The sequence below is a fragment of the Spizellomyces punctatus genome, assembly GCF_000182565.1.
Source record: "Spizellomyces punctatus DAOM BR117 chromosome Unknown supercont1.8, whole genome shotgun sequence".
NCBI lineage: Eukaryota > Fungi > Chytridiomycota > Chytridiomycetes > Spizellomycetales > Spizellomycetaceae > Spizellomyces > Spizellomyces punctatus.
In genome coordinates, this window is record NW_015971544.1 from 1,345,815 (window position 1) to 1,369,882 (window position 24,068).

General features: G+C 48.3%; 8 protein-coding genes across 8 annotated transcripts; 4 read left to right on the forward strand and 4 right to left on the reverse strand.

Annotated features, from left to right (window-relative positions):
- Positions 1-68: 68 nt before the first annotated feature.
- SPPG_05341 (uncharacterized protein) lies at positions 69-1,149 on the forward strand. The gene is made up of 2 exons (XM_016753559.1): positions 69-779; positions 840-1,149. The coding sequence occupies exons 1-2, from the start codon at positions 86-88 to the stop codon at positions 1,031-1,033; spliced, it is 888 nt and encodes a 295-aa protein (XP_016608006.1). The 5' UTR covers positions 69-85; the 3' UTR covers positions 1,034-1,149.
- Positions 1,046-1,591, reverse strand: SPPG_05342 (uncharacterized protein). The gene has a single exon (XM_016753560.1). It carries the CDS (start codon positions 1,582-1,584, stop codon positions 1,195-1,197), a length of 390 nt encoding a protein of 129 aa, XP_016608007.1. The 5' UTR covers positions 1,585-1,591; the 3' UTR covers positions 1,046-1,194.
- A 516-nt stretch (positions 1,592-2,107) lies between these two features.
- On the forward strand, positions 2,108-5,279 carry SPPG_05343 (uncharacterized protein; the record flags this gene model as incomplete). The annotated part of the gene is made up of 7 exons (XM_016753561.1): positions 2,108-2,324; positions 2,462-2,617; positions 2,681-2,758; positions 2,816-3,206; positions 3,277-3,813; positions 3,876-4,305; positions 4,371-5,279. 7 exons carry the CDS (start codon positions 2,108-2,110, stop codon positions 5,277-5,279), a joined length of 2,718 nt encoding a protein of 905 aa, XP_016608008.1.
- Positions 5,280-5,530: 251 nt separating this feature from the next.
- Positions 5,531-6,860, forward strand: SPPG_05344 (uncharacterized protein; the record flags this gene model as incomplete). The annotated part of the gene is made up of 6 exons (XM_016753562.1): positions 5,531-5,627; positions 5,741-5,871; positions 5,932-5,966; positions 6,043-6,227; positions 6,295-6,423; positions 6,496-6,860. 6 exons carry the CDS (start codon positions 5,531-5,533, stop codon positions 6,858-6,860), a joined length of 942 nt encoding a protein of 313 aa, XP_016608009.1.
- Positions 6,861-7,193: 333 nt separating this feature from the next.
- Positions 7,194-11,249, reverse strand: SPPG_05345 (uncharacterized protein; the record flags this gene model as incomplete). The annotated part of the gene is made up of 16 exons (XM_016753563.1): positions 7,194-7,465; positions 7,532-7,868; positions 7,935-8,745; positions 8,800-9,180; positions 9,247-9,337; positions 9,401-9,505; positions 9,572-9,647; positions 9,735-9,838; positions 9,900-10,076; positions 10,140-10,202; positions 10,258-10,341; positions 10,409-10,525; positions 10,594-10,692; positions 10,757-10,838; positions 10,901-11,110; positions 11,178-11,249. 16 exons carry the CDS (start codon positions 11,247-11,249, stop codon positions 7,194-7,196), a joined length of 3,081 nt encoding a protein of 1,026 aa, XP_016608010.1.
- A 34-nt stretch (positions 11,250-11,283) lies between these two features.
- SPPG_05346 (uncharacterized protein) lies at positions 11,284-13,145 on the reverse strand. Its single transcript, XM_016753564.1, has 8 exons — positions 12,718-13,145; positions 12,464-12,629; positions 12,368-12,390; positions 12,262-12,290; positions 12,010-12,197; positions 11,837-11,950; positions 11,652-11,755; positions 11,284-11,590 (listed from the first exon to the last, which is right to left on the reverse strand). Exons 1-8 carry the CDS (start codon positions 13,078-13,080, stop codon positions 11,495-11,497), a joined length of 1,083 nt encoding a protein of 360 aa, XP_016608011.1. The 5' UTR covers positions 13,081-13,145; the 3' UTR covers positions 11,284-11,494.
- Positions 13,146-13,233: 88 nt separating this feature from the next.
- On the forward strand, positions 13,234-17,342 carry SPPG_05347 (phospholipid-translocating P-type ATPase, flippase). The gene is made up of 7 exons (XM_016753565.1): positions 13,234-13,540; positions 13,606-14,298; positions 14,376-14,491; positions 14,563-15,808; positions 15,877-16,320; positions 16,384-16,946; positions 17,007-17,342. Exons 1-7 carry the CDS (start codon positions 13,337-13,339, stop codon positions 17,233-17,235), a joined length of 3,495 nt encoding a protein of 1,164 aa, XP_016608012.1. The 5' UTR covers positions 13,234-13,336; the 3' UTR covers positions 17,236-17,342.
- On the reverse strand, positions 17,338-24,064 carry SPPG_05348 (uncharacterized protein; the record flags this gene model as incomplete). Its single annotated transcript, XM_016753566.1, has 15 exons — positions 17,338-17,769; positions 17,843-19,070; positions 19,136-19,687; positions 19,751-20,646; positions 20,712-21,061; positions 21,122-21,761; positions 21,825-22,223; positions 22,288-22,367; positions 22,427-22,589; positions 22,654-22,731; positions 22,792-22,908; positions 22,971-23,059; positions 23,135-23,360; positions 23,430-23,565; positions 23,805-24,064. 13 exons carry the CDS (start codon positions 24,062-24,064, stop codon positions 19,306-19,308), a joined length of 3,816 nt encoding a protein of 1,271 aa, XP_016608013.1. The 3' UTR covers positions 17,338-17,769; positions 17,843-19,070; positions 19,136-19,305.
- Between the last annotated feature and the right edge of the window lie 4 nt (positions 24,065-24,068).

Genomic DNA, 24,068 nt, shown 5'->3' on the forward strand with positions numbered 1-24,068 from the left:
GATGTGTGTGGCACAGCCACGCATGATTTCGAATATTCGAAATGAAGCACAGAAGCTGGTCTTCCTCTGCCCACAAACGCAAATTATGAACTTTATCACGAACCTCGTTTCGAACATTAGTGGGTCAGGCTCACAAGAACGGTTTCCATCCTCTATTCCCTTTACAGAAGACCCATGCAGCACCTGCGAGGAGCCATGCACAGCTCACCCTCAGATACCTGCTTATCTCGCCAAGAAGATTGAAGGAGGAGAACTGGTGGGAACCATGAAGCCATATAAGCGCCATATTATGGTGCTAGAAGGCAGATCAAAGGACTGGCAGGAGCGCCTGGAATTCAGCGACGGAATGGTAAAGGTCGTCGGCGGACAAGTTGACCAATGGGCCGGGAAGGCCGGCTACAGGACCATAGTTACTGCGTGCGATCCGGTGGTAAATGAGAGCGTTGAAGACAGTACTAAAGAGGAAGAGCAGAAGAAAAGCCAAAAAGTGGAGAAGATGGCTCAAATATTTCTGTTTCCTGAACTCGTATCTGTTGATTTTGTCTCAGCTGCCGAGGCTCCTACACTTGTTAAATCCCTTTTGGTTGATAACCAAATTCCCGCAACTTTTCCGAATACACCACTTCCAGGACGAGCGTGGATATTCGTTTGCACACATAAGAAACGGGACAAGCGCTGTGGGGTGGCGGGACCACTACTGGTAGACGAGTTTCGGAAAGCTGTGGAGGAGATGGGATTGGTTGGGGAAGTATTTGTATATGGTTGCAGCCATTTCGGAGGTAAGTGCTTTGCACAAGTTGGACGTTCCACTTGCAAATGCAATGCTCACGAGATGGCAGGTCACAAGTATGCAGGAAACATTATCATTTATCATCGAAATCCGTCCGTGGATGGCAATTGGTATGGACGAGTTCGATCATGTCACGTGCGCCCGATATTACAGACGACGGTGGTTGAGGGGAAGATTTTCAAGGAGCTGTGGAGGGGTGCCATGGATCGGAGCAGCGAGCACAACGAGCGCAAAGATTGGTGAGCAACTAAAGAATGTAGAAATACCATTATATATATATATACGCTAAAGGATAGACGAGGAACACGTTACTATTCTCAACGAGTTTTTATAATACATATGCCTCCCTAATGCAAGACACACGCTCATTACTTGTCATCTACTTGACTATCTGGACCAACATCTCACGTCCGGGTATAGGTGCCCTTTTTGCTTCCGGTCCCTTTCTGATTCGGTCCTCCCAACCTCTCGGTCTCAGTGGGTGCGGTCGAATGAGGGTCGCTGATCGGCGGGGGAATGTCATCTTTTGCAGATGACTGTCGGTTACCCTTTGACTTTACATTGCTGGAAGTGGCCTCTTGTTGGTGCGCATTCTTGAAGCGCTGGGTATGCGTCTCCCCCACCTCCTCCTTTTGGTCTTTCGGGTGAAGGTCTTTGTTGCCGTATCCGGCCGCACTATAGTTCCTTGGCAGCACGGACGCCCATTGCCCATCGCCTCTAATCCCGCGCATCAACTCTGGCCGAGCAAAACGTAGACTCAACATGCGATACATGGTGGAAGAATAATCACACATACAAAAGACCTTACCCTTGCTTTATATACTCCACCCATGCAAACCGTTGACATCATTATAATCTGCTGGCTGACGTAAGGCGACCGCGCGTCCAAGCGGATTGTTCATATAACTCTATTTGGAAAGAGACACGAAAGAGACCCCGTGATCTGTTACTATAGCAACAGAAATTGTCGCCATCGCCCATCAACAGTCAAAAGGGCCCTTTCCATCAACGGCTTTCTTTGGTCGCGTGGTTTTTCGGACTTTTGGACTTCAACGCTTTTCCATTTGTCGCTTTTTTTTTGTTTTCCATCTGCAGCATTTCTTTTGGCCTTTGGAACTGGTTCTCGCAGAGAAAGCTTGCTACAGTACAGCTCTTTGCTCCCGGGAAATCATCTCATCCTTGGGTGGCACACACCCAACTCCAGCGCAGCATTGCAATCAAAACAAAATAGCCTGATCGCACACCCATTTACCCTACACCCGTAGAATCCTCTTCTCCCGCTTGTATCTGTCTTGGGAACGGTCTCAACACTTGGACATGGCCTTTACCGACAGAACGAGTCAAAATCTGCAGCGTCGCGGAGGCGACAAACAACAACAATTGGATGAGCACATCCTACAACTGAAGAAGATTTACGCGCAGGAACTTCAATCTCTGAAGCAATTGTTTAGCGAATGGTCCGATGCCGACCTTGTAGCAACCCTCGAAGAAGTAGGGGGTGACTTGGATCTCGCAATTGGACGCATATCTGAAGGTAATCTGCCACTGCAATCTGGCATAGGGTTGGTCGATGCCGTCAAATGTGGTGTGGAGATTGCACCAGCTCCTTTGCAATGCCTCTCCATTTGTACCAAAATCGAACACTAGTGTTAACCTATTTTCATATTGCAGGACATGCCGAACAATGGGGTGAAGTCAAAAAGCGTGAGCGAAAGGAAAAACCTAAACAAGCAGCGCCTGCCAGTGAAGGAGTGGCTACGTCTGAGCGGCCAGCTCGCCCTCCAAAGCAATTTGGAGCTCGTGAAACTACTCGTCCGGCGCGTGGTGGTAAGTGGACCATTGGTGTAGAATAATGCCATTTTCCTTTTGCTGAACAAATCGAGGATTTAGGCACCTATGCTGGTCGCGGTGGCCGTGGTGGCGGTCGAGGCGGTCGAGGCGGCGGTCGAGGAGGTGCTATGCTTGGTGGTAGGTGAAGAGCATGGTCTCTCTGCTGGTCGCATTGGGAACTCACAGCTGAAACAGGTTTCCGAGGTGGACGCCCAACGAATGGATCACACAAAGCGGGAGAAGCGAAGGCTGAAGGGGAGAGCACATCCACAGACGAATGGGGAAATGCTCCAGTCACTGGCGACTGGGGAGAAACAGCTAAAGATGATGCTGCTGATGGAGGAGAGCCTGCGACAAACGATGGTTGGAGTGGAGCCTCACCAGCTCAAACGGATAGTTGGAGTGCTGACGTGCAGCCAGAACGGACTACAGCTTGGGGTGCCAGTCCTCAAACTGAAAACGTGGCAACTCAGCAAAAGAAAAAGGCCGTCAAACCTGAGGGGAAGCCTGTAAAGGCGGCGGAAACTGTGAAGGCTCCTGCACCAGTCACGGCGAAGCCAAAGTCATGGGCTGCTCTTGTGAAGGGGTATGCATTTTAGTGTTTCCATTCTGTGCAAAAGACAACGTCGCTTACCAGGTGAGAAATCAACTTCTAGGCCAGAACCTGTCCCAGTAGCTGTACCAAAGTCGGAGCCGAAACAGTCCACTTCGGTTAAAAGCCCAGCTCCTGCATCAGAGTCGGAAAACCTCAGTCCCGTCCGGGTCCCAAGTCCAGTTCGCGCAGCTAGTCCCGTCAAGAGCCCGGTCAGAGATTCGAACAGGATGGGTGCCGTGAAGACTCCTGAACCAGAGACAAAGTCCCCCATCGCAGCACCATCGTCGGTATCAAAGGCGGCAACTCGACCTTCGAGCCCTCCCAAGCCGAGCTCTGCGGTGGCGACGCCGGTACAGGCACCAGCTCAGCCCAAGGAAGACACTACGGCTGGGAAAGCATCTGCACCACCAGGCTTCAAGCAGGCTCGACCGGCACCATTTAGCGGCAGGAAGCTAAGGCAAGATGCTGCTGTTGTTATGCCGTCGAATGCTAGTCTCTCGTCTATTGGTGTACAATTCGGCTCGTTGAGATTGGGTGGCAACTCGGACGTTGAGGAAGACGAAAAGGAGTCTGCAACAGCTCAGTCGGGCGTACAAAGGTACTTTCAAATTTGTGTAAGTTTGTTCTTTATCATGTCAATGACTCTTTGTTACAATGTAGTGCGAAAGCGCCAACGTCAGAATTGGGCCCTTCACCTGGCGCTGCCGCGCCCCAGCAGCTCAACCCTGGTGCTCCCCAAGTTGGACTTGCACCTCAGCATCTCCAGCAGCACCAACTGCAACACCAGCAACAGGTGCAGCAACAAGGAGCGCGTGATAGTCGCATTAACGCTACTTCATCCATGATGCCGCAAATAGCATCTGGACTGCAGTCCGGTCTAGGCAAGCAAGCTGACGGCCTACCTGTCGGTCTCCCTTCGACTGGTCCAGCTGCCCCTGGCTTGCCGAATGGAGTGGCTCCTTATGGTTCGTATTTCCCAAGCCAGCAGCTTGCAGCGGCTTCAGGCTTCGGACTGGGACATATGGGGAACCTTCCTGCCGAATATTCTGCTCTGTACGGTTCTGATGCTCAATCGAGGGCAGCAATGATGGTGGGTAGTTGTTAGATTCTATCCTACAGACGATAGTGCTCACAGAAGATTATCATGGGGTATAGCATGGATACTACGATCCAGCAGCGTATCAACAAGCCGCTCCTTCAAAGTATCAGGGGCAAGAGGCAACCACCGGGCAGCAAGCATCTCAGACAGGTCAAGCATCTCCTTCCAGCGGGCAGCAACAGCAATCGCAGCAACCGCCACAACAGCAGCAGCCGCAGCCACAGCAAGGGTACCCTCTCCCATACCCGTACTACCCGTACTATCATATGAACCAGTTTCCGTCGTACCAAGGTTCTCCGTACGGGCAGCCGTTTGTAAATAAGTCCATGTACCCTGGCTATCCTCAGCAATCTCAACAACCTACCACTGGAGCCGCGGCGACACCAAAAGCAGGGGCTGCATCGAACTCTGGCTATGGATATTCTACGACTGGACAACAACACAGTCAATCACAGCACCAAGGCCAACATCAACCGCAACTTTACCAGCAAGGATCGTACGATGATTTGGCTGCGGGTCTTGGTGGTCACGAATATAAGGGCGTATACGGCGGAATCCCTCAGCAGAGCTTTCAGAGCTTCGGACTGCATCAAGGCGGCATGCAGGGTGTAAGTGCTCAGAATAAGGCGGGTCCAAATAGCCAGACAGCGCAATCCGCTGGACAGCAAGACTACAAAGCTCAGTCAGGGAACCGACCCCCACGCCAGACATATGAGGCTCACAAGTACCAGACCCCGACAGCTGCTACTGGATCCCAACAACAAGGTGCTGGCACCGGAGCAACTGGAACTGGTACTCCAAGCGGGCCAGGGTCGTACTATAATCAGCAACATCTTGCTGGGCTACATTCTCAACAACCAGCGCAAGTTGGCAACCCGTACCTCCAGATGCATCACCAGTATCAAGGGGCAAATATCTACGGGCAAGGCAGGCAACAAGGCCAATACTGGAGTGGGCAAAGTTAAATGTCCTTGCATTGCAAAGGAATGGAACGCCTGCTGCGGGATTTATGATGTGATTGATGTGTTTTGTTTATAATTGATTCTTTGGAATTTCAAACTTTTTGTGTTGCTGCAATCTGTGAAAACACGTCATCTCCCATCGCGTTGACGAGATTGACCATCTGCATTTTTTTTCCATCCACATCTTTCACACAATGCTTTTCCGGGCCTGTACAAGAGCGTTTACCTTTCGCAATGTCCACCTAACACGGGGAATGGCAACTGATGCTAGTGCGAAACCTCCAAGCAGTGGGAATGGCTTTAACAATTTCTTGAAATTTGTTGCATTGCCTGGAGGGGTTGCTGGTGGTGGTAAGTGAGAGGCTTTCCATCAAGAGGTTTCCTCCTGAGAGATCTCCTTGGGGACCTTATGCTTTAGCAGAGGGGGCCGAACTTGTATATTGAAGCATGCTCCTTCTTTCAAGCGTACTACTTTTACAACCAGAATCAGTTGGAAACACAAGCAAGAATCAAAGCAAGATTGGATAAGAAGGCAGCGGAGAATCCTGTGGCTGCTCTGGACGGGAAAACATTCCTACCCTTTGTTCTGAAAGAGGTAACTACGAGGTTGTCAATGAATGCATCCATTATGAACCCACCTCAACGTGCTTCGTAGGTTGTTGACGTTAACCATAACACGAAACGCTTCCGGTAAGATGGAATTCATATCAGCCAAGAGTATCGCTGGGTTTCAGTGCAGGACAGCTGAACTTTTACGCAAAATCAGGTTCGCCCTCCCTGAGGGAACTACAGAGCTTGGTCTCCCAACCGCTTCTTGCGTTGTGACAAAGTACGTTAACGGCGTCAAAGAAAATGGAAAGCCGAACGTTGTCATTCGCCCTTATACTCCGGTGGAAGACCCTGCTGATGGCTACACTGGCTATTTTGATCTCATCGTCAAACAATATCCTAGTGCGTGGTGATGTGTCGCAACTCAGAATGTCGAATATGCTGCTAATGCCATGTGATCTTGTCTCAGATGGCCCTATGTCTACCCATATCCACTCTCTCAAACCCGGAGATACGCTAGATGTGAAAGGACCAATCAAGAAATACGAATACAAAGCCAACGAGTTCAATCACATTGGATTGCTAGCTGGTGGAACAGGTAAACCGAGTATTCTGACATCAACGCGCACATCTGTGTTGAGTCGTGCTTAATACTATTGACACTCTACAGGCATTACACCCATGATGCAACTCATTCAGCGAATCCTCTCGAACCCTGCCGACAAGACCAAAATGACTTTGGTGTTTGCCAATATCGCCGAGGAAGATATCCTTCTAAAGGACTATTTTGACGCCCTTGCCAAGAAGCATCCCGAGCAATTTGAAGTGCGCTATTTCGTGGAGAAACCTCCAATCGGTTGGCGTGGAGGCGTGGGCTACATTGGAGAGGGAGTGATTAAGGAAGCTTGTCCTGCACCGGGTAAAGGCAAAGTCTTCATTTGTGGACCTAATCAGATGCTGGCTTCGATATCCGGCACCAAGGCGCCAGACTACAGTCAAGGAGAGATTGGCGGTATTCTGAAAAAGCTTGGGTAAGTCTCTGAATTATGTTGATCGGAGATTGGGCGATGAGCCCTACTAGATTCGACGGCTCATAATGCTAACGGCTGTGCATTTCCCATTGCATAGATACAAGGAAAGCGATATCTATAAATTTTAATAGGGTTGCATCGGAAGGCCCATGGGATGCTGGAAGAGAGGTGCATCTCGAGGTTCCACGCATACCATACAAAAGGACATATAAATTGCGAGATATTTTGGTAGACGACCAGAATGGATATTGTTGATAATAAATACAAATGCAAATAACCTACGCTAACGAGTACCAACCAAAAACCTATTGCATCCCGAGTTTTAATTAAATTGCAACTACCTAGTCTCTCGAACATGCAACACTATTAATATGGCAATCAATGCCAAGAACCCTGCGAACCACGCAACTTCAATCATGGCGTCTCGTACGAACGCTCCCCTGTCAAATCCGAATTTATCCAAAATTATTGATGCAGGGACGTTCACTCCGAGACCTGAGACGTTATCTACGATCGTTAATCCGGATATGTCATTAACCACGAGCGCCTCATATGCGTATCGAAAAAGAGAGAGATACTGTATCCATCGAAGAGGAGTAGGAATTTGATCTGATGAATGCAGAAGAATGTGAGTGATGAGTCCCGAATGAATTTCGTTGCCACCGCTCTTCTTACTTTGGTTTAAAAGGAAGCCAGCAAAAAGCATTTGGAATAATAACGCAATACTTCCTACCAAGCTGGCTGTCCCGATATCTTTCACAGCACACGCGACAGCCATACAAAATAATCCACAATTTGCAGCAAATAAAGATAGAACCCCAATAAAGCGTATAAAATGGTCGGCATCTGATGTGTAGCCGACCATAAAGAACGCAATGGATCCCATTATAACTGCGGGGATGATGCGTAGCGGAATTAAATCAAAAATGATTTTCGATAAGAAAAAGGGTAGAGGACCATAGAAGCCGTTGGCACGCTCTCGAACAAACAGCTGGCGCTCTTGATTTAGAGTCTGGTCAAAAAATAAACTTTGTTTAGCCTGTGAACGACATGTCACATATCAGTATATAATACGTACACCAATGGCGCTTAAACCAGAGAAGCCAAGTAAACTCATAAGGAAAAAGATGGAGCCCAATCGATTCTGGATACCGCCCAGCGATGTGTCCGACCGCCAATATAGCCCACCCACAAATGCTCCAAGCACAATAGCAATTCCCATGTGCGTCGCCCAAAGTGTGGGTCTTCTCCATAAGTTCTTCCAATTCCGCGCCATCAATGCGCCAGACTGAGTTAAAAAGCTCACTGTATAGGCGCCTTTAGCGGACCCAACTCTAGCATCCGCGTCTCTGCTGCCGTTACTAGACACCGAGTTTCTATCGCCAAGAGAATACATATTTTCATAGGCAACCTCTTCATAGTCGCGGTTATGTGAGCCATCCAAATCTTGGAGTAGTATCGCAGAGGAGCTTGCCCTTTTAATCTGCGCATTCGGATTTTCCACTGTAACATTACCGGTTGACTGTTTTGATATGCGCGAGCCTCGTCGAATTCTCATTTCCCAGTCATCACTTCCATACACCTCTCGCACATTCACCTCCTTCATTTCCGCGCCTGTTTCGCCAGATCCGCTCGCCAAATCAAGAACCCAGTCCGCAATGTTATACCCCGGGGGGCAGGGATGACCGAGTGAGGCAAAATACTTTTCCATGTCTTTTGATGCTCCAGAGTACATAATCTCACCGTTTCGTAATAGGAGGATGTCGTCAAACATGGCGTAAACATCAGATCGCGGTTGGTGGATAGTGAATATGATTGTTTTCTTTGATTTGTGAGCGAGGTCACATATGGTTCTCATCACGGCGTGAGCATTGTAACTATCTAGACCGCTACAAAGTCGGTTAGCTCCGAATGGTTAAAGACGCTATGAATCACATAATCACCTGGTGGGCTCATCAAGAAATAGTACTGCTGGACTAGTGACAAGTTCGACACCAATGCTCACTCTTCTTCTTTCACCCCCACTTATACCGCGTCGCGTCTGGCCGCCAACCTTTGAATCTGCTACGTGACTCAGACCAAGTAGAGAAATCACTTCCTCAACTCTGTCGCGCTTCGCTTGGCGTGTCATCGACTCGGGTAATCGAAGATTTGCAGAGAACATTAGCGTCTCGCGTACAGTCAAGGTTTCCATTAAGCAGTCGTCCTGGTCAACATAGCCAATCAAACGACGATACTGCATTCGGCTGATACGGCTGCCGTCAACCAGGAGCGATCCTTCTAATTCTCCTCGTTTGGACTTTGCAGCCAAAATGTCCAAAAAGCTGAAGTACAGTATGAGGAAAGGCTCAGCGGCGGACCCTAACGAAATCCACGTATGAAATTATTACCTTGATTTACCGGCACCACTGGGTCCCATCACCGCTAATGCACGACCAGCATGCACTTCGCCTCCAATATCGCTTAATATCCTTTTCTTGCCTAGATAGTCACAATTCATCAGACAGGTCAAGCGAGCCAGATGCCGACCGATTGCGAGCTTACCAACGCTATAGTTCAGGTTGCGGTAAGTTATAGTAACTCCTTTTCGGGTAGGCGGCACGGGTAACGTTTTCGCTTTTGCCCGTTTGATACAGGCGAAGACCAACGCTAACCGTATCATAAGCGATCAACATCGTGCTATGCGCGGATGGTACCTGTGCAAAGAACACTTACCACATGCAAAAACTGCCAATATGCCCCCAAACGTGGAAACTGCAGCAATTGCTCCAGTCGTGAGTTTTCCGGCACTCTGTAGCATGATCGTGGCAGTACACAATTAGCACCGACCCCAAATACATTCATAGAAAAAGATCGACGCGACTGACGATGGACCTACTTCAGAAGAAGGATCACCGGGGTCGTCAGAGGGCAGAGCGCACTCCCCGTGCATGCAATTGCTTAGCCGAATTCCTGATGGGAAGATTCCTGCCAAAAATTCAACTACGGTCCTTATGAGATCATGATACTCCCACAGAGTAGTAAAACGCAGATAGCGGCCTACATTTGAGATGACAATCTCCCGTTCCGTTACTCGACCGAGGGCAAGTGTACTCTAGTCCGCCAGAAGCACCGTTGACGGGTCCACTCAAATCGATCGATTTACCGGGGCCACCGCAAAAAGCTGCTTTCGGATCGCAATTACATTTCAGAGTAGAACATTTGAATTTCATTGTATCGGCTGTTTGAACCGTCCCGTGAGTCACAGACCTTTACTATAACCTTTCATAAATCATTTTCATACCTAAGCGATCCTGAGAACAATCAGTTGCTTTACACGCAAACTGTTCAATGCCGGTGTACCACACTTTTGGGCCATCAGTACACATATTGAGAATAGCATCACTAAGCGATGGACTCACAGATGCCGTAAGCCTCGCCAGTCCCCAGATTACGATCAAAAGTCACGTAGCTGTCCAACGGGTAAACCGTTTTCAACAATGGTTCTGCAAGTTTTTCCAATGAGAATCAGAATACAAACAATCACACTGTGATGATGACATTTATTTTCACCTGTTACTTCACAATAGGAGTGAGACTCCTTCCAAGTTACAGAGTCCTTATTGCACACTAATGTCTGGCCGGCTGGACTGCCTGGTTTTCCTTTGCAAACATCATTTCGCGTGCACACTATACACAGTCTCGTCGTAAGCAACCACAGTTTGGGTACAGTGCATGCATGCGTGATTTCGGCTTACCATTGCAATTTACACCGGTAAAACCATCATCGCACTGGCAAGTGGAGTTTGCCGCACGAATTGCACGATTTTCAGGAGCTTGGTTCGGTGATCCGCAAGCTACATGTGCATTTCATAAGATATGGCGACCGCTATCTGGGATGGGACGCAAAAAGGGACTCACTTGTTTCCGAACAGTCCTGTCCCCCAAAGCCATCGATGCAGCTGCAGACCGCTCCCTTACATGTTCCAAAATTCTTGCATCCCTGTGCAAAAGAATATTAATATAAATAGAGAAAATCGCGAGATCAGCGTGCCAACGACCAACCTGGGTGTTGCAGTTAAAGCACACTGGACAAGTTGACGGTTGTGGTGATGGCGTTGCAGTTACTGTAACAGTGACGACTTGAGAGACAGTTGTATTGGGTGTCGCCGAAGGTTGTGCTGACATCCCAGTTGCCAAAAATGCGATACAACTAAAGAGGATGAAGAGAGTGGGCATCCTGACACGAACGAAAGCAAGGCTCTGGGATGAGGCCTTTAAGTGACCAATATCGATACAATGCCCATAATGGCTGGTGGTCATGGGATTCCCTTTTGCTGACGTTGGGTCCGCCCAAAGGGAAATGGTGGGAAACCCAGCCTTTGGTATCGTCATCAGGTCCCCGAACGGCCATTTAGGGGTCGGAGCGGCTGAGCCACGAGACTGTGGCGGTTTACCGTCGAGTTTCTTTTTTTAGAAGGATATTTGGAGTACCTCCCACGTTACGGGCTGGGGTTTGTTAGCAAAAAGGTAAACACACAGATTTCTACCACAGCAGCAGCATCTACAATTAATTGTACACGCAGTCGCTCAGTCTATCTAATGCAGATACTACATCTCTACGAGACAAGGAAGGGAGGTAACAGAGCAAATGGAAAACTAGTGCTTCACTCCTACAAAATAGGCACATTCGTAGACGTACTTCAACATTCCTCGGGTATTGCTGGCATACGTTGTCTCAATGGTTCGCTCATTCTAGCCGATGCAGAGTAGCTTTGAGAATGAGGGCAGATTGAAACCGATGATGGGAACTGACCTCAATCTTGAAACCTTTTGTGCGAATTACTTGTTTGAATTCATCCAGACTGAGCTCAATAGATAGTTCGTTTTGCATTCCTTCCCAATGATACAACAGTGGCCCTTGAAAAAAAGAGAATACCATAAGTAAACCAGTTTTAACCTTTTTGTTGGACGCAATTGTATATCCTTTTCTTTGCGTACCCAAGTTGATCCAAAGACCGTTTGGCTTCAAAATTCTCTTTATGATGTCGATGTATTCAACAATATTTTTTGCAGTGTCCATGAAGAAGCACGTTACGACCACATCCCAAGATTCTGCACGTTCAAGAGGTTAAGAGTACACAAATATAGCCTTTGCGCCCAAATCCATTTACCTATATGCTCCTCTTCTCCGTATACTTCACAGAAATCACCCGCAACCATCGAAAAATCCGCGGTGCGGGGTACATCCCCTGGTAAAACATCAGGGATGCGAACTGAACTCAAAAGCACATCCGTTGACGTAGAGTTTGAAAAACTGTGGATCCATGGGAATATCTCATATTGATGAAGCTGTTGCGTTCTGTACACAGAAATATATAAGCGGATTTGGCAGAATGCCGTACATAGTGCACTTGATTGCTTACTGGTTGAGGACAAAGTGTGAAGCCAGCAGCTGACGAAACCATATCCATCCGTCAGACGAAAATGGGTCTTCCAATCCTGGAACAATTCCAAGAGCAAATGGCTTACCATATAAAAGCTAAATTCGTTACCTTTGAACATTATAATTACTATGTAAGTAAAAAGACGAAGCAATACTTCGAGCAACACTCAAGATTCACACACCTTGGCACGAGTATCCTTGCTTCACAATGTCGTACGCCAAGCGCCCTAATCCCGCTCCGGGCACTAGTACTTTTATCTTTCCTTTATCCTCCATGGAAACTCCTTTAAATCTCGTTTGAAGCTCATCAAGTATCGGGTCGTATGTTCGGGCCCGTTCCTCCCGTCCCTAAGATTTCGCATTTCTCAAACCATCAGTTGCACTGCATCTCCCAACGGCCTTCTTTTGAACAAAAGAAAACGTAAGCACATCATACCTCTTCAGACCAATCTCTTACAAACTGTCGTAATGTACTTCTAACTTTATCCATGTCACCTTCCGAAACTTGGCTCTTGGTCCCGCCATTTGTCTCCTCGTTCTGATGGCCTGCCACTATAGAAGCAATGAATGCTGCATTCTTCAATATTCTCTCCTCCACAGAATTGATCTTTTTCTCCATAAACGATCCCACTAGCTGCTGATGGGCCTTTGGTATGCTGGCCAAGTCTCGCCGACGCTTTGCATTTCGGGAGAGTGAATGCAGCCGATAATGATTGAATGCCTCGATTACTTTTGCAAAATGCTGAGCTTCCAAAAGACGATCTGCCTCAGGCACCGTATCCGGGTCGTTTAGGAACATATTTGTCTATAAAATGGGCTGCAATGAGCTTTCAGGATGTAGATCACCCCCAAAGTAGAAGACTGGTGGAATGAGTCATGCTGCCCTGCTTACGTTCGCATCACCCAAGAAATCTCCGCAATCGAAACCCTAGTGAATATCTCGGCATTGGCATTGATTCCGTGCACGGCGGATGCCTGGCAATTATTGGAGCATCTAAGACGGGTTTGCTGCCGGAAAACTCTGTCTCGGTCACTTCATCCATACACAAGCCAGTATGCTACTTGGGGCATCTGAGGACGACGCTGTTTCGGATCGTCACATTTATCTGAATGATCCTTTGAAAAATGCCACTCAAAAGTTTCTACACAACTCTATAACTACGGGGAAATATAACTTTGCGACCTTTTTGCCAAAGTTCTTTTATGAGCAATTCAGCAAATATGCAAACTTGTTTTTCCTCTTTACGGCCATTATTCAGGTGGGTGATGATGCTCGAAACCGGGTAGTACCCATCCTCATCGGTCTACTGTTTCTCTTTTCCAGCAAATCGGAGACTTGTCGCCGACAAATAAATTTGGCACGGTTATACCACTGTCAATCGTTCTGGTGGCATCGGCAGTTAAGGAAATCATGGAAGACATGAAGCGGCATTCGCAAGATGCCGAGACCAACGCTCGATCTGTCAAGGTTCTCTCTGGATCTCAATTTATTCCAAAGCAATGGCGCCACGTAGTTGCGGGTGATATTGTCAGAGTTGAGAACGGACAGTTCTTTCCGGCCGACCTCATCCTCCTGAGCTCAAGTGAGCCAGATGCCCTATGCTACATTGAAACAAGTAACTTGGATGGTGAGACAAATCTGAAGATTCGACAGGGACTACCGGAAACGGCAAACTATCTCACGCCGGAGGACGTGGCCAAGCTTGAAGGTGTAATCAAATCAGAGCAGCCAAACAATTCGCTCTATACATATGAAGGCACACTCCGTTTGGGCAGCAAGGAAATACCACTGGACCCAGCGCAGTTGTTACTCCGAGGAGCTATGCTTCGAAACACACGTTGGATTTACGGCGTTGTGGTATTTACAGGACACGAAACAAAGCTTATGAAAAATGCCACCGCAACGCCAATCAAAAGAACAAAAGTCGAACGACTTGTAAACACTGAAATTACCTTCTTATTTGTTCTTTTGGTCGCACTGGCGGTGACATGTGCCCTGGGCGCTCTTGGTCGGCAAGTAAGTCAATTTGCCATTTCGCCTTACCAGGGAGACTCAATATCGTTAACTGAGAAAATGGATACTGATGCTCACAGCTGGGTAACCCTTTCGAAAGAGAGGTTCTGCTTCTCGATCCGGGTACCGCATGGGCCAGATTTCCCGGAAATATCCTCACATATATCATTCTGTTTAACAATTTAATTCCTCTCAGGTAGGTCACTTTCCGTGTACATGTGCAGGGCATTCACCTTTGATGACCTATTTTTCCATGTGTAATGACAGTCTCATCGTGACCATGGAGTTGGTCAAATACATCCTCGGGGCGTTCATCAATCAGGACGCCGACATGTATCATGAGGAAAGCAACTCACCTGCCATGGCGAGGACGTCGTCCCTAGTTGAGGAACTGGGACAGATCGACTATATTTTCTCAGATAAGACGGGCACTCTCACATGTAACGTCATGGAGTATCGGATGTGCACGATTGCAGGCATTGCATATGCGGAGGTAGTTCCCGAGGACAAGAGAGTTCGCGTGGACGAGAATGGAAAGGAGGTTGGGTATTGGGACTTTCAAAAGCTGAAGCATAATGAACAAAACCACGCAACGGCGCCTGTGATCCAGGAGTTTATGAGGCTTTTAGCTGTCTGCCATACTGTTATTCCTGAAGCAAATGAAGAAACTGGCGAGATAAATTTCCAGGCATCATCCCCCGATGAAGGCGCGTTGGTTAAAGGAGCTCAAAAGCTGGGTTGGGCTTTTACAACTCGTCGTCCCCGTTCGGTCATGTATTCCCACAATGGCCAATCGTACGAGTACGAAGTTCTCAATATTTGCGAATTCAACTCAACTCGTAAGCGCATGAGTGCAGTTGTCCGTGGTCCCGACGGCAAGATCAAATTGTATGTCAAAGGAGCTGACACCGTCATTTTGGAACGGCTCGCACAGCATAATCCTTACGTTGAAACGACTTGCGCAAACTTGGAAGACTACGCAAATGAAGGGCTGCGGACTCTTTGTATTGCATATCGCGATGTTTCAAATGAAGAGTATGCTGAGTGGTCAAAGATTTACGAAAAAGCTGCCACAACCATCAATAATAGAGGCGCTGAATTGGACAAGGCCGCTGAATTGATAGAAAAAGAACTTTTTTTGCTTGGAGCTACGGCGATTGAGGACAGATTGCAAGATGAAGTACCCGATACCATTCACACACTTGCTCAAGCCGGAATCAAGCTTTGGGTGTTGACAGGTGATCGGCAGGAAACAGCCATCAATATTGGTTATTCTTGCAAGCTGATTACGGAGGAAATGAGTTTAATTGTGTGTAATCAATCGACGCATTTTGAGACAAAAGAGTTCTTATTACAAAAGCTGAATGCCGTAAGGGCGTCAGTGTCAGGCGCACCCATTGCGCCCGTGAACGACGACTATGGATTCGGGGCGTATGTCAAGAAGGGCTATGCTATGTTTGGCTTTGAAAGGAAAGCACCCAAGATGAGCAAAGATTCAATTCCGGAAGCAGAGGTGGGTTTTTGTTGCTATTGCGAGCTATCTGGCTGATGGCATATTGTTCTGACATCTTCCCTGTTCAGCCGCTGGCTCTTGTTATCGATGGACGCACCCTCGAATATGCTCTTGAAGACGACATCAAGTTTACCTTCCTTGCACTGGCTACGATGTGCAAGGCTGTCATCTGCTGTCGCGTTTCTCCCCTGCAGAAAGCTCTCGTTGTGAAGCTCGTCAAAAAGAACGTTGCAGATTGCGTCACGCTGGCAATTGGTGACGGTGCTAATGATGTCTCGATGATTCAAGCTGCGCATGTAGGTATCGGCATTTCTGGAATGGAAGGTCTTCAAGCTGCTCGTGCTGCCGATTTCGCAATCGCCCAGTTCAGATTCCTGAAGAAATTGCTCCTTGTCCATGGAGGATGGGCCTACTCACGAATGAGTAAATTGGTCTTGTATAGTTTCTATAAGAACATTACTCTATACTTGATTCAGTTGTGGTTTACGAAAGACAATGGCTTTTCCGGACAGGTACGTTTTTTGATGTGATTGTTGCCATTGTAATCAAGAAATCTTCCTCATCCTTTTGCACAGACGCTTTTTGAAACTTGGACGCAAGCAGCCTATAATATCATCTTTGCAGTGTTCCAGCCCATCGCCATTGGTATCTTTGATCAATACGTATACAGTCGCACACTTGAACGCTACCCCCAGCTTTACCGACTTGGACAGACTGGGGAATTCTACAATCACAACGCTTTCTGGGCATGGATCATCAACTCCTTCTTCCATTCCCTTCTCATGTACTATCTTATGCATGCAGTTTACGGGGAAGGTGTTATGCTCGGCCTCGGAGGCTATGCAGCCAACATTTGGATTTTCGGCGAAATGATATATACGACTGACTTGATCACCATTACCCTTAAAGCCGCCATAACGTGCTCTACCTGGGTCAAGTTTACGCACATTGCTGTGTGGGGGAGTATTGGAGTGTGGTTCTTCTTGTTCCCCATTTATGCCACTGTTGCGCCCATGATTGGGGTGGCCAGGATGGAACTGCAAGGAATGATGCCTTTCATGTTTGGAGCGGCTACGTTCTGGTGGGCCATCATTTTGGTGCCTCTCGTGGCAAACTTGCGAGATTTTACTTGGAAATTGTAAGTTGGGCTATGTCGTTCCATTCTTGTCTACATTGTATTAATCACTCGCCGAATCAGTTTCAAGCGCCAGGCCCTCCCTCGCTCCTACCAAATTGTTCAAGAGATTCAGAAATATAACATCCAAGACCACCGACCAAGGGCAGAAGTCTTCCGGAAAGCTGTTACAAAAGTGCGCCAGTTCCAGCGTGTTAAGCGCAACCGCGGATTTGCGTTCTCGCAAAACGAGAGTGGGCAGGCGGCATTGATTAGGTTGTATGACACAACACGAAGGAAGCCGCGGGGATAGAAAGACTCGAGCTACTTACTGCTCACGAACTAGTTGCGCGTTGTTAGAACTCATAGTCACTAGTTGTTATATACTCAAACATGGATTCAAGGGTCTGCCATTCTCAATTGACATGTGAGCTATGTGATATTTCCGCAGCCCACAGCCTCATGACAAGCATAGATACACAAGGCCAGCTGGGTTTTATTTATTTTTGGGCATGGCAGATATCTACAATCCTACATATAAAATTACAGTCGGGATTACCTCAGGAGGTCCCAAACCCGCCATTCTCCAGCACGCAACGACATCCACAACCTGCAGGACACTCTGAGCTTTCATCAAACCACTCCTGCATGTGTGTCGCATGTCCGCCGTGTCGGCATACCAGACAAAAGTTTGCCAAGCCTTTGCAAGGTAAGCGACAGATCGCGCACCTAATTCCGTATCTTTTGCGATCGCATCGCCAGCAATAGGAGTAGGCATGTTGAAGGCGGGGTTGTCGAGATGATGGGATTAAGCTGCTAGAGCATGTCGGACAAACTATGCCAAAGTCTAGGATAACGAGATTGATATCAGTTACAATCTACTCTTTGGTTCAAACCCGAGCCAAAAGCGGCAGACTTACCGATACCGGTGTGCTGCTGCTGCGTCCCACCAGGAGCGCCAGCATGCGCAACAAACTTTAGAACCTCGGCTCTTTGTTCCAAAAGCCCCCATTGATACAGCATTTCCGCATAACACAATCTGTAACGATCATATATTGCTCGCTGTTTTGGATCTAGCAAACCCAATCTTTGCGGTGCGGGTAATAGAGCAGGATTCTTTGCATAAGAACGTGGCTGATCTATATCCTCGTTCTCAGTAAGTTTGAGCATTAAGATAGGCGAGCTTTGATGATGACCATTCGCGCCAGCCAACTGTACGCTTGAGCTAAAATGTGAGCCAGGAGCTATTGAGTCCGCAGTCGGAGCGACGCCAAACTGTCCAGTAGTTCCAGATACTGCCACGCTCGCCAAGGGTGCAGTCAACGTCCAGCCGACACCTCCAGATGGTATTGGTGATCCCGGCTTGCTCTCACGCGACGGCCACGGGGCACCCCACGCCTCAGTTGTTCTTTGACGGGTGATGCTGGGTGGCGTCACCGACGAAGCGCGCAGATGAGATGCAATACTACCCGAGACGTGGCCGTTGCCTGAGAAGGTGCCTCCCCTTGAGGGAATACGCGGGGGAGGACTTGTCGTTCCGCTTCTGACAGCTTGCGCATAGGTTGGATTTCGCGCGTTCATTTCTCTGTTCCCTGGGACTGGAGACGCTGACGACAAAGGAGCTTCAAACCGAGCACTATCCATATAAGTGCCCAATACGCTATCACTTGCATACGACGATCCCGCCTGGGGGAATGGACCGGAAGTTGCCGTAGATCCTGAGCAGGGAGTCGGGGCTGACGGAGCGGTGACCTGCTGGGCCAGAGAGTGTGCGTGGCTGTGGTGGTAATAAGGATGCTCATGGGATCGGCTGACTGTAGGGCCAGCTGTCGTCTCGACGCTGGGGTTTATTCGCGATGTGCCTGAATGGACATCACTAGCATAGCTTGTTAATTGCATTGCAATTGTGCCCGTCTGTGGGTCGGCTGCCAGGTTGCTGACTGCTATGCCCACTCTTGAAAACGCAGACGCGACAGTTGGTGTTACCATTCCAGCAAGGACGGATGTAATAGGGGGACCACTGGAAGGCTGTGGCGTAAAGTAAGAGTTGGACCCAGGGCGGTAATGAAAGTAAGAAACGTCTGATCCAGCGGGACTAGGATGCAGCATTTGGTTAATCCGATCAGCACTTACACCCACAGACGTAACCTGTTACCAAAGTAGTGATTGTAAGAGTCCAGTTTAAGGCGGAAATGCAAACTAATGTCTCTAACCCCTGTTGCCCGTGATGCTTCCGCCTTCTCTCGCGAAAATGGATCGGCAAAGACACATGTCAACAAAGCCAGAGTCTGTATATCGCCAATTTTTTCCAGATATTTGAACCTGCGTGCAACCATTTTAGTACCACAAACATCATATGCACGTTGACAATAGCGATTGGATCTCACAAATCATGCACCATTCTTCTTCCAAACGGATGCCATTGCCATTCCACCTGAGCCCACTGTTCTCGATCATCCCGTTGCTCCAGCCCTGCTCCAGCTCGTCTTCTCTTATCGCCAGAGCTGTACATCGAACTACGGACGACGATATGCCCGTCCCGAGCAATGTGTGTTTGATCTTTCCGCTTTCCAAGGTCGCGCAACCGTCGTCTGCGGCTTCTCCTAGGGTGCTCTTCGGGTAGCAGGGCATCTGGCTTAACAGATGCACATTCAGCTAGTAACAACCCTGCTAAGCTCCAGATACGCATGAGGTCAGGTCGATTAGCATGCTGGGCAGCGGAACAGTTTGCGGCACAAATGGCCACTGGGTCATCGCCGTGGAGCCTATAGACAATAATAATACTTCAGCAATAGATATGGACTTGAGTGACGTCCTGCGGCACTTACGTATAAGCTTTGGCCAGCGTTTCGCTGGTAGGTAACAAGTCGCTCACATCCTTAATATGGACGATTGTTCCATAGCTCGAGGGTTCCGGTAAGGGTTCTTGTAACAGTAACGGAGAGCTTGCGGGTATCGGAGTGTCATTTGTCCGATCAACCAAATCCGGCCGCCGAAAAACGCTAGCATCAATGGTTGATCCTGTCATAGGTGAGTCGCCTATCGCTTGTCCGCTAAATATTTGAGCGCCACGCTCATCTAGACTGGAAGCCACGCTTCCATATTCACTCCCGCTTCCGCTCACTTCAGCCGAATTTGCTCGGCGATGCTTTATGGCACGGAGGGGCGACGGTGAGTGTCGCAAACTGCCTGAAAACGAATGCCGAGGACTATGCGGTGGTGACCCTGGCGGGGATTCAAACAGCAAGCTCTGTGGACGCGAACCCGCGGAGGCAGTCATGGGTTGGCTTGAAATTGGGTGTTTGAGCACGTCACTAGGGATAGGCGCCGATGCCACGCCATTCTCGCCGACTGTTGGAACAATAGATATCGATGCGGGTCGACCTGGGTGTACTTCATTTTTATTGGACGGAAGGCTAAAAGACTCAGTGCGGTGTGAGACTGTTGGTAGACTGCGATGTCCCTTTGGGGAATTGATGGGTGTAGTTCTCCCTGCATATGTGGCGGACAAGGCTGATTGCTCTTTCGCCCCTACCTCGGCCCGCTGCGGGTCAAATGGGGTTTGAGACAGGCGAGTCAGTACAGCTGCAGAAGGATTGGGTGTAACGGACGCGGGAAGCAGTGGGGAGGCAGTGTTGGAGGATATGGAAGAAGGTGGATGCTGATGGAGTCTTGCAAGGAAGTCTGCGGAAGAAAACAATGCTGGTTGGAGTGAAGCTCCAGGCTAATGATAAGGTGTGTTAGCCCACGCTAACGAAACAACCCGCTCGCGAAAAGCACATTCATCACCTTTGGCCTCCAAAACAAACTTGGTGCCGGCGACTCTTCCCCACTTTCATCAGAATCCAACCAGTAGTTCAGCTTTCCCGGGCTTACTCCCTTTCCGCTTGTTCCCATCTTTCCGGTCTCTAGCCCATCGAGCGCACCTGGTTCGTAGATGTTCCCGCCAGCGATGAACATCTTTGGAAACCTTGCCAGGACAAATGCGCGATAATTCTCGTACAGAGGGTATGTCTTTGGTTGAGTTGTAAAGTGCTGGGACTGAAGTACAGGCTGTTGATTTCGCGTAACGAGCGTGTAAGCAGTGAATTTTGTCGCAGATGGATGCGGAAGAGGGGAGAAAAAGTAGACGAGCTTGCCTAATGGAAGGCAAAGGTTAAAGGATAACGAGCCAATCTAATCTCAGCATCGTCACCTACCATTTGGCGAGAAGGACGCGCCGCAGAGTCGAGGGAAGGGGACATTGTTATTGTCCTTTCCCACAATGACTTCCTTTAGCAAGCGTTTCTCTCTCATCGTATTCTTCAGTCGCCCCGGAACAAGCGATACTCCCCCGGCGTCACTCGAGCTGGTAGTATCCGAATCGATGTCATCATTGTCATGGAGGAGACCCGTCGAAGCGACCGTTTCGCTCAATAAACCTATATCCTTCTCATCGCCAAGCGCCGAGGTGGTAAGCAATTCACTTGAAGCTCTACTTAAGTTAACTCCTTTTCCGTCCTCTGAGTTAGGGAGGGAAGGAGGCATAGGTGCAGTGTCACCCGCAGTACCAAGTAGGAGATAGCGTACGCATGGTTCTAGACACGGAGTCGAGTTTTGAACATAGACATTGGCAATCTGCGCCAATTTCTTGGCTAGGTAAGTTCTATTTGCCATGCTGACCATGCCAGTTTTTTGAATTTCCATGATAGGTGCGACGTGATTTGGATATTGGGGTGGGAAACTCATATCGATGCGGAGAAATGCGGATGGGATGGCGGCAAGCGGAGGTTGATAGGAAGCGAAATTATCATTGGCACGTTGAAGGGTAATTGTGCAAGTTCGATTTGAGAGGTTGACCTATTGAGAAAGCGTCATCTGAATATTTCCATCAAAATCACCTATCCATGCAATGGGTAGTACCTTTTCAAAGTGCACCATGGAATACTTTTTAGTAACCAAAGTGATTTCTTCTTCCAAGGTCCTGGGAACAGCCTCCGTTTCTTCCAATGGCGACTGTATGTTATGGTCAAATCCTCGAGACTCAAGCCAATCTTCAGTTGGATCCTCAGATCGATCTGCACTGGATGAACTTCGGATGGTCAAGCTTCGACTTTGCCGTCGATGACTATGTGTATGACCTTCCGACACAACGTCATTCTCAGCCTCAGAAAATTTCTTTCGTAGTGGTGCATATCGAGCTGAAGGCAAATCTAATGCTGACATGCTGCGAGGTAATGGAGTCGTTTCAACGGCTGAATCCGTTGAATCTTCCCGTTCCATGTTCGGTGACAACAGAGGACCTGGATTATGACCAACAGCCTATAGAAAGATGAGAACACGGTTCCGGTTTCATTCCGGCAGGGGAGAGCGTCCGGATAGATACCTTGGTAAGCTCCGCGTCTATCGGCCATAGTCGCAAGTGTTGATCTTTTGACCAAGTGACTAGCTGAAATGCTCTGTCATCTTTGTTTCTATTGGTTAGACTCTAGATTTCCCCAGCTACCAAGGGCTCTCCAACTTACCGATCCCAGAATTCTCACCCCCTCGTACACGCCAAACAAACTCGCGAGGAACGTCTGTATGTCCTTCAAATGAGTATACAGGCGCCACCAGATTATCGCAACTCCATAGAAGAAGATTGGTATCCTTTCTTTGAGGCATTGTGACGATCCCATTTCCAAAGGGCTGAATAATGGAGCTCGTTTCAGACCATCGGTCCATAAGGGAAATAAAACACAACTGACTTTACCGTGAATCGCGCACGCCATACAGGTGATCCGGTGACTATGGTCGCCTGGCAGGTTCTTGGTTGCGTAATGTCCCAGAACTACGTCGATCAAGTTAACACTACGTGATCAATTTGCGGTAGCTCATGAACTAAAGTTACCTTCACTAGCCTATCCTGACTGCAAGTAATGATTTCGTCCTCATTATTCCTACTCCAGTCGATACCGTAGATCTTTGTCATGTGCGCTGTAATGAGTGTCACGGGTGTCGACCCTTTCTATCAAATATCGATACATGAATCGATAGTACACAGAAGGCCATATGCAAAGGTGAATATACCCGAACATCCCAGATCTTCACGTCGGTATCATGAGATGAGGCAAGCAGAGAATCATTCAGACGATTGAACTTGACTTGTGTCGCACCCGCTGATAAAGGAATAGCCACAAACCAGCCGTTGGTAAGCACTTGGAAAAAGCCTGATACAACAAGAGTCCTCATACCGGTCCATGCACAAAACGAATTTGCCGGTTTGTCCGGATTTTTGCGAAGATCCCATAAATGGACGTAGGTATCATACGAACAAGTTGCCAGTAACTCTGGATGGAACGGACTCCAGTTCAAATCAGACACCGCTCGTTGATGTGTACCCAGAATATATTGAATATGCTTTGATGACGAATCCGAGCCTGACGGGGTCAAGTTCCACACCAGTGCTTTCTGGTTTGACTGATGATATGGACAATGGCCATTATTCTTCATTTGTTTTACGATAGGCAGAAGGTACCAAAGACAAACCGTGGTCGCAATCCAATGCTCTCTAGACTTGTGTGGATTCCACTGTACATCGCTAACTTCCCAATTGGTCATGTGGTGAATAACACGAGGGGGATCATAGGGATTATCAAGATCTACGATATATAGACCTCGCTTGCTGTAAAGAGAACATAGGACAGGGTCAGATATGCCGGACTAGGGTGAAAGGGGCTACATTTCTTGTAATCTGATAGTTCCGACACCGTAACGTCGCGACACAGAATGTAGTATAAACTACGAACAAGTCCCAGCCCGTTATAGATCAGCGTTCATTGAAGCATGCCAATGAATAAGCGCCAAATATCTTTCCCGTCTACTTTTAACACATGACCGACGATATATATTTGAAAGACTCACGCTGCGAGCACTACATCTCTTCCATTAGGTGAAATGCTCAACGAGGTGACTGGTGGGGCGAGGTGGACCGCTAAGGACTGGTAAAATGTGGTGGAAGATGGTGCTGATTGCGCCTGCTGTGACGCAGCTTCAGACGACGTGACCGAAGACGTACGGTTATGGCCAGCTGCTGAAGCTGGTCGAGGATCCATCTTGCCTGCACCATTTCCTAAATCAGAACGATTCCCAATGCTCAATCCAAGCTCGACCTCTTGAGTCATGGTC